At 37.3% G+C, this 9,578-nt stretch overlaps 2 protein-coding genes across 2 annotated transcripts in view; one reads left to right on the top strand and one right to left on the bottom strand.

Annotated features, from left to right (window-relative positions):
• yipf6 (Yip1 domain family, member 6) overlaps positions 1 to 4,302 on the bottom strand; it is a 4,379-nt gene extending 77 nt beyond the window's left edge. The window contains 3 exon segments of the mRNA XM_054614091.1: positions 1 to 2,214; positions 3,879 to 3,930; positions 3,932 to 4,302. The exon segment at positions 1 to 2,214 is cut by the window's left edge and continues 77 nt beyond it. Coding sequence (XP_054470066.1) covers positions 1,867 to 2,214; positions 3,879 to 3,930; positions 3,932 to 4,215 — 684 coding nt within the window. The 5' untranslated portion in view covers positions 4,216 to 4,302 and the 3' untranslated portion in view covers positions 1 to 1,866.
• A 972-nt stretch (positions 4,303 to 5,274) lies between these two features.
• On the top strand, positions 5,275 to 9,251 carry snapc1b (small nuclear RNA activating complex, polypeptide 1b). Its single transcript, XM_054614371.1, has 10 exons — positions 5,275 to 5,521; positions 6,578 to 6,737; positions 6,831 to 6,971; positions 7,125 to 7,229; positions 7,316 to 7,471; positions 7,623 to 7,682; positions 7,798 to 7,860; positions 7,955 to 8,093; positions 8,372 to 8,443; positions 8,731 to 9,251. The coding sequence occupies exons 1-10, from the start codon at positions 5,391 to 5,393 to the stop codon at positions 8,763 to 8,765; spliced, it is 1,062 nt and encodes a 353-aa protein (XP_054470346.1). The 5' UTR covers positions 5,275 to 5,390; the 3' UTR covers positions 8,766 to 9,251.
• Positions 9,252 to 9,578: the final 327 nt, after the last annotated feature.

Genomic DNA, 9,578 nt, shown 5'->3' with positions numbered 1-9,578 from the left:
CCAGGGATTTGCGAGAACATAAAGAACAGGTTAACCTGTCGACAGAGCAGGGGTCAAAGGTCATTAGGGAAGGTTAGTAGAAGTTGGAAAAATCAACCTGAACAGGAAGCATCAGACAGGAGAAGCAGAGTGAGATTTCACATTACTTTGACATTTACAATTATTTTCTATAATGAAGTGTTACAATTTTTTGATCCCACTTTCCTCAAACTGCTGCATTGGCCTTTAAATCAGTCAGTGATTTCCTACATTTCCCAGCATGCTGTCTTACTTCTGCAGTGAGCATTAAAGTCATCATCCCTCACTTTAAACCACCACACACACATTGTTTTCCTTTTTCTTGTTCATACACAAATCATTTCTCCTGTAGGATTGTTTAACGTCCATGTAAACGGGTGGTTCAGTTAAGAAGCTCTCGCTCTTTAACTCTGAGGGACTGTCAGCTAAAACCGGTTGAGACATTTGTTGTTGGTTCAGTTTGTCAGTTATCTACCGGAAAAAGACACAAACTAATCGAGTCTGTGTTTAAAAATGCATCTCATAACTCTCCTAAATCTTCTCCTCTAAACTTGACTTCTTTAACCATACTTTGCAGTTTCTGCAGCCAAGAGACTTCAGTTTATTTTCAAATCTCCCACAATTTAATGACCCACACAAACCAAAGAACCAGCACAGACAAACAGCTGACTATTGTAACAATTAATAAAAAAAATGAAAGTTGCGCGTGAACACAACGCAGAAAGAACAGAAGACATGACTGTGTTTAGGAGGAAATAACCTGATAATCAGATTGAGTTACTATGTTTTCACGTATTAAATCCAAACTTTTGTCTCTGCATCTATTTGCTGATAAAATTCACCCTCTGCCAATGTGTGCAAAAGACGTTACCCACCAACCTACATATGTCAACACGTCCACCTGTGCAGACCCACAGTGAAGTTTAAACAGAACACACGCACACCTGGTCAAAGTGTCCAGCCCTTAAAGAAAAAGTTTGACATTTTTGGATATGCATTTATTCCCTTCCTTGCCGTAAGAATGCTCCCAGTATCCACACCTTCTGGTGATTAACCCCTCATAAAATGTAAAGAAGAAGTTTTGTTTCAACACTTTCAAAAGAACACATAAGGTGTTAATTATTTAGAGATTTAGATAGGTGGATTTTGTTACAGGCGAACAGAGCCAGACTTGCTGTTTCCCCCGTTTATGCTAAGCTAAGCTAACTGGCTGTAGAGAGCTCTCTCGGTTCCCTACCCAAGTCTGGCGGGAGAACTTTGTTGCATGTCAACACCAGTCATCCGTCAAATAAAAGACAAAAACACAAACCAAAATACTAAAAGAAATATGCTGGATAAGGACAAGTAGACGTAGAACTACATTTAGCTGCATAAAAGCATCTACTAAATGATTAAAAGTAAAGAATGTAGTGTGGAAATGAAAGCTGAGGATGTTTATTAGTTACCAACACACCCAGAGAGACCAGGAGGAAAATAATAATAATAATAATAATAACCAAAGCCCTGTTAGTTCCAACATTCATAGAGCATTTTTTATATACAAGCCTATGGACTTTAGTTTTACAAAGCTCATAAATGTGGACATATTCATCAGCTTCTTAACCCTCCATCTGCAGCACAGCGACCACCGGACTTCTTGGATCTGAGTAGGAGCCGTTGCTTTGCCTGAAAGGGATTCTTTTTTCCCCCATGAGTCTGAATGCTTCATCAAAAACACTCAGTCACTTCAGTAGTCACTCGTCTTCGTTCCAAGGCAGAAACCGGTGTCTGTTTGAGTTCTTTCACTCCACAAAAAAAACCTCCCTCATCTTCTGTCCATTGAACAAACACTTCCTTTTGTTTTCTCTTCTACTCTGACGGCGAGAACGTCAGGACAATCCACCCGATCACGAAGTAGAAGAGGAACACCGGGTACACCACCAGCGCCTTGCGGTTGGCCGGCTGGCTGTCGGCGAGGAAGGCCGTGGAGGCGAAGGTGGACCAGCCGAATGACGCCGTCACCACCACCAGCCGCACGGCGAAGCTGACCGTCCCCGAGCCGGCGACCAGGACGATCCGGCACACGGCCATGGCCACCGTCAGAGGCATGATGCAGTATCCCAACACGCAGAGGCTCTGGAAGAAGGAGATGGTGCCGCCCAGCAGCTTGGAGTTGAGGGTGATGATGAGGGACCCGAACCAGACGATGACGAAGACCTGCACGGGGAAAAAAAACATGTAGGTGAGGAGTCAGAGGAGAGAGGTAATGCATTATATAAGGAATATATGCAACAATTTAAATCATGGAGTAACTTTAAGTTTGCATTTTGAGAGGAAATGCAAAACCTCCTTCAGGTCCTGCTTCTGAACTGTGGAGGATTTGTTTCTTATGCAGTAATAAACGGAAAACCTTTGGACTCTGGGCTGTTGGTCGAACAAACAAAGCAATCTGAAGATGTTATCTTAAGCTTAGAAACTGTTGTACTTTCCCACTGCATTCTCATATTTAAAAAACCAAAGAGACAGATTAATAACTATTAAAGTAAATAGTCATAAGCTCTAAGCAGGACACACCTTAGTTTATATTAGTGGTGTTTCTTCCTGATTAAATCTGCAGTTAATTCAATTACAAAATAAACAAAGAAAACAAACACTGACAGTGAATGTAGAGCTCCAGGGACAAATATCTACTGTATTGTATTTTACCCAGGTGGTAATCAAGTCTTTCCCAATAGTATATTAAACATAAAGTAGTTAAATTAGCAACCTTTAGCCTGATGAAAGTTACTAATGTTACTTATAATTTGTTGATAACCTTAAATGTACATTTCACTTTTAAAATATTACTGCAGTTACAGAAAAATATAAACACTTAATAAATATATAAATACATATTTATAAGTATATATACTGCTATATATATATATATATAGTATATATATATATATATATATATATATATATATATATATATATATATATATATAAGTATATATGTGTATATAGCAGTACATATATATATATATATTATATGTATATATATATATATATAAATATGTGTATAAATATGTATTTATATATATATATATGTATATGTATATAGCAGTATATATAGTTTATATATATATATGTGTATATATGCAGTATATATATATATATATATATATATAAAAGTTTAAATATGTATGTGTATATAGTACATATACTTATATATATTTATATGTATATATAAGTATAAATATGTATTTATATACATAAGTATAAGTATATGTATGTGTATATAGCAGTATATATATTTATAAATATGTATATAAATATGTATTTAATATATGTATATGTATATAGCAGTACATATACTTATATATATGTATATATATATATATATAGTATAGTATATGTACTATATATATATACTATATATATTTTATAGTATATGTATATACATATATATATATATAAATATATATATATATATATATATATATATATATATATATATATATATATATATATATATATATATAAGTATAAGTATGTGTATATAGCAGTACATATACTTATATATATATATATATATGTATATATATATATATAGTATATGTATGTGTATATAGTATATATAGTATATATATATATATATATATATATACATATACTTATATATATATATATATATATATATATATATATATATATATATATATATATATATATATATATATTACATTACATTACAGTCATTTAGCAGTCGCTTTTATCCAAAGCGACTTACAGGAAGTGTATTCAACAAGTATAAATATGATCAATATGTGTGTGTATATAGCAGTATATATATATATATATATATATATATATATGTACGTGTATGTCCGTGTGTGTACCTCAGCGAACTGCGGGCCCCCCTGTGTCTCCTCCGTGTCTGCGGCCCCCCTGCAGCAGCAGCGCCAGCGCCACGCAGAGCAGCAGCGGGCCCCACAGGTCCCAGTCCCGCAGCAGGGCCGCGCTGCGCTGCGGGTACAGCACGTGCACGAACTTCTTCCCCACGGCCCGCAGGTCCCGCAGCACCGTCTCCCGCACAGGCTCGTCCAGCGTGGAGAACTCGTCGTCCCGCCCGGCGGAGGAGCCGAGCGGCACCGAGATGTCCCCCTCCACCGGGACGTCCTCCGGCACCGACACGTCCGACAGCCCGGCGAACGGCCTGCTGTCCGCGGCCGCCATCTTGTTTCTACGGGGTCCCGAGAGGGTGAATCCCGGGGGTCCTGAGCGGGGGTCCGTTAACGGGCACACGACCGACACCGACAGAGAGGCTGGAGACACTGGCGGGGCTGGAGAACCAGTACGTTTGGTCCCAGTTGGTCCAGTTCGTCCGGCTGAGCTGGTGACGGTCTGCGGTTCCACGTCACAGAGGCTTGTTTACTTCCGCAGGACGTGGCCCACGCACTTCCGGGTTGGTGCGTTCAGGGGCAGGAATCAGGATCCGGGTTATGGAAACACTTTAGGATTCTGATTAAATGAGATGAGATAAGATAAGATAATCCTTTATATACAGCAGCAGAGGGTAAAGTGCACACAAGAGACATAGTAGAAGAAAGACAAGATAAAAATAAAAAAACAAAAAAAAACCAAGTATTATAAATAAGCAATAAGAAACAGTAGAAAAACAACAATAACTGAAATATTATATTTACAGACAGATAAGATAAGATAATAATTGCACATATACAGCAGCATCTGTAAAGTGCACACAAGAGACATAGTAGAAGAAAGAACAAATCAAAAATAATAAAAAAAAACAAGTATTATAAATAAGCAATAAAAAACAGTAGAAAATCAACAATAACTTAAAATATTATATAATAAAACTATTATCAAAATATTGCACAGTGTAATGTATAAGATACTTTTATCCCGTCTTGAATAATATGTAGATGATGAGATATCGCGTATTATATAAAGACAGAAAATAACTTAAATATTATATTTAAAGCAGAAAAAATAAATCAGTATATATTATTAAAAATTGCACATCTGTCATGTGGTATATGTAGAAGTGTATATTATATTGTGTGTATATGTTTATATCACTGAACCAATCAAATCAGTATATATTATTAAAAACTCCAACACTGGTTCTATGTGTATTACTGGTGTTATATATATATTTTATATATATATATATCATAAAATATTACCGTGTGTGTATAAAATACTTTTACTTCCCGACGGTCCTTGAAGGCATCACGTCGGCAGCGGCAGACGTCGCGTACTGATGACGCGCTAACCCGTCGCCGGTCGTTTGTGCGCCGTGTTTACATGATGGTCGCGTCTGTTAACGACCCTCTTCACTGGTTCTAGCTGGTGTTACTGGTGTTACTGGTCTACAGGGCCGCGGGATGGACTTCTGTCGGCAGCAGGTGAAGGCGGACTGCGTGGAGCTGCTCAGCCGCCTGCAGACCACCGAGTCCGTCCGCTACCAGGCGTTCTCTCAGGCGTGGAGGGACATGCGGTTCTCTCAGGTCTTCTAGTGCGTTCAGGGTTCTCTATGCTCCCAGTTATTCACTCACAGGGTTCTCTATGCTCCCAGTTATTCACTCACAGTTATTCACTCACAGGGTTCTCTATGCTCAGACTCAGTTATTCACTCACAGGGTTCTCTATGCTCAGACTCAGTTATTCACTCACAGTGTTCTCTATGCTCAGACTCCCAGTTATTCACTCACAGGGTTCTCTATGCTCAGACTCACAGTTATTCACTCACAGGGTTCTCTATGCTCAGACTCACAGTTATTCACTCACAGTGTTCTCTCCTTTACGTTCTGCTTCTGTTCCTACATCTGAGAGGGGAATAGTTTTTTAGAATATTATTATACAAAACATAACCAACAAATATGATGATGTATTATTATGAATAAAGATAACACTTGAAATGTACAGGCTCCCTGGCAGCATATAGGTTCTCTATATAGTTATTATATATATATATTTATTTATTTATATTATATATATATTTATTTATATATATATATTTATTTATATATATATTTATATATATATTTATTATATATATATATATATATATATATATACATATATATGTGTATGTATAAATATGTATATATATGTATGTGTGTATATATATACACATGTGTGTGTATATATATATTTATATATAAATGTTTATATGTATGTATATATATATATATGTATGTGTATATGTATGTGTATATATACATACATATATAAATATATATATAAATAAATATATTTATATATATACACAGCTCAAAAAAATATAGCAATACTCTATTACAAGTAAAAGTCCTGAATTCAAGTAAAGTACAAAAGTATTAGCATTAAAATATACTTAAAATACTAAAAGTAAAAGTATTTATTATGCAAGATGGCCCATTACAGGCTCATATCTATATTATATTTTGGATTATAATAATTAATGTGTTATCACTTCAATGTTGTTGCTGCTAAAGCTGCTAAATGTTTTAATCAGTAATGTAAGAGTGTGGCGGAGTGTGAAGAGACTTCCCTCATTAAACACAGTGTGTCACATGTTGTTGTGTTGCAGCGGCACTGTGAACCACAAAGAGAGGCGAGCGTTCAGCCGTCTGATTCTGGACACCGCCTACAGCTTCTTCTTGCCTCCGTACAGCTTCCAGATCAGAGTGGGAGGACTTTACCTGCTGTACAGCTTGTATCACTGTCAGATCACCTCTCCACCAGAGCAGGTCAGGAACACAACACACAGTCTCCAGAGGGTCGGCCATGCATTAATCTGAAACACACTATAATTAAAGTTCTCGTTGTGTTTTTGGCTGCAGATCCATCTGGCGCTGAAGGACTGGGAGGACGTGAAGAAGTTTGAAAAGGACTCCATGGACGCTCAGCACCACGACGTCGTTTACATCCTCCGACAGCTGTTGTCCCGCAAAGCTTTCAGCTTCACCGCCATGCCCACTATGGTGAGCTGCCTACCTGCATCAACTCATCTCGCAATGAATATTTACTTTAAACACAAACGCATAGACAAGTGATTTAGCTGTCAAAATCACTTATTCCCCTCTCTCCTCTTTGTGCTTCTCTTTTCTTTCTTCCTCCTCTTCCTCTCCTGCCAGCTTGTCTTCAAGAAGAAGAGGAAGGTGGAGGGCTTGAAGCTGTGTGAGGAGTTCATGGAGCGACCGTCTCGTCCACAGGAGCTCATCAACATGGAGCTGCTGGAGGTGAGCAGAGAACTTGACTCTACACTTTAAGAAGCAGATTATTAAAAGTATTAAGTTAAGCATGTTGTGTTTGTCTTTTTTTGCAGGAATTGTCCAACATTGATGAGCTCTACGGGAAGCTGAAGACTTCTGTCTCTGCGGCCTCAGAGCAGCCGGGTTCCTCCATCAGCCTGATCCGTAGAGACCTGGTCCCGCAGCTACGCAGCACTGTGGTGGATTTCTACAAGTGGCAGCAAAGGAAGGTAAGATCTCTCTACAGGTGTTTGTTCAATTCAATCCCCAAGTTTGGGAACTACAAGAGATAATGTGGTTATTTCTCAATGCTTTAAACGTTTGATTGTCATTACATTTTGGTATTTTTTCCGCTGTTGATGTGATGATGTGTCTTTTCAGAGTCGTCCTGATGAAGATGAAGATGAAGACAGCGGTGAGGGGACGTCATCTCAGCAGGAGGTGAGTTAGCTTTTCAGGATATTAAATACTCAACTGAAGTGAAGTCCCTCAGTTGTAATAATAACTTTGTCCAGAGGGTGGCGCTGTTGACTAACTGGCTGTTTTGTGTTCTCAGTGCTCCAAAAGAGCCCAGCGTCTCGCCTCCATCAAATCAAAGGCGTACGGAGAGGCAGCAGAGGTTTGTCTTATTTTGTATTAAGATTTTCTTTAATATAAGATTTCTTGAAAATGTGTATTATGCTTTTTAATCTACGTGTTTCTGCGTCTCTCAGGCCTCCAAGTCCCGGCGTCATCGGCAGGTGGAGGTGGATTTCACGAGTAACGTGGCCGGACCCCCCCACTCCTCAAGTTACACCAGAACCAATAAACCGTCTCTCAAAGCCAGAACCAATGAGAATGTGCACATCTCAGGTAAATCCCTCCTACAACCTTCATTTTTAATCTCTAAAACTTTAGAGAATGAGAGATGAATTATTAGAAAATAAGAATAGAATTTACACCCACAGCAGAAGTTTATTACAACTCAATGCAAATTAGACAAAAGAGGTTGAGTTCTGTTTTTTGCTTTTTTTTGTTTGATGCTGAAATGTTGTGAATAACATTGAAAGACTCTCCTGCAGTTTGGTGAAGGGAAGCTGGAATGTTTTGTAAAAATATTAATCTTCACATTCTGAAACTCTTCTCGTCAGGTGACTTGTGGGAAGAAGCCACAACGGCGACTCAGATCAAGTGTCTCACCACACTGGACTTTGCTCCTGAAGGTACGCAACCTAAAAACTTGTACTTGTACACTTGCTACAGTTGTTCGTACTGTTTTCTGCTGTTAGCATGTTAACAAGCCACGTTTTCATAGACCATGAATGTCTGTCCTAAATGTCATGTCCATATATATATATATTTTGGCAATAAAACATTTACCAGGATTGATTTTTCTAAGCTCAAATTGCTTTTTCTCTGAAGGCCAACTCAGCATCCACCATATTTTACTTTTAAAAAACCCAAAATAATCTTATTTTGTCTTTCATGACTGATCTTTTCGTCCATTCAGGAAAACCAAAAACACTCAAAAGATTCAAGTGGTGATGGAGACAGAAGTCAGCCTGCAGTTTGTTTCAAAGTGTGGATTAAGATTTGTTATTGTAATAATCTTAAATTATCTTAAATGTTCTGTATCATAGAAGTGTGAAGGTTTTTGTTTTTTTACATTTTAAAGTGTTTTAACTTGTTTTTATAATGAATGAAACTAAAGAAAGAATATTGTTCTTCTGCTTTTAGTAAATGCAGCGATTTCTAAAATGTAAACACCTTGATAAATCATCAATGCTGACAAACATAAGTTTTCTTTTTGCAATTTTAGAGCCATCACGTACTTGCCTCTGAAGTCTTAACCATTACAGTAAAAAGCATAATGTCGGATGTGTCTACTAACTTGTGCACGTGAAAAAAGTTAAGTCGTGCTGTAACTCTAACAATTTACAAAGTTCATCTCTCTGGGCAACTTCTTCTGTGAAAAAGTTATAACTTGATTTCTGTTATACAGTTTCACTGTTTTATATAAAAACTGTTGTTTTAAAAAAGAATTGTTCTCGTCCCATCTCTTTCTTGTGTAACATTTGATTCAGACTAAATCATTGGTGGAGATGTCATATTGAATAGATAAATGTTTGTGGATGTCTGAAGCTGTTTTTCATCATTTGTCAGCTCAGTGAAGGTAAATCTTCATGTTAATCTGCTTTAAAAGCTCCACTTCTGACATTTTTCTTTTTATCTACTTCTGACAGTCATTTATGTTCCGTGTGTTTTATGATTTTGGTTCTTATTTTGCTTTTTTTCATATTTGTTCTTCTCCTTGGAAAGCATCTGGTAAGTGTGATACTGTTCATTTTACAACAACAC

Source organism: Anoplopoma fimbria, chromosome 15 (assembly GCF_027596085.1).
Source record: "Anoplopoma fimbria isolate UVic2021 breed Golden Eagle Sablefish chromosome 15, Afim_UVic_2022, whole genome shotgun sequence".
Classification (NCBI taxonomy): Eukaryota; Metazoa; Chordata; class Actinopteri; order Perciformes; family Anoplopomatidae; genus Anoplopoma; species Anoplopoma fimbria.
Note: the sequence above shows the minus strand (reverse complement) of the source record. Positions and strands in the feature narration are given on the sequence as shown.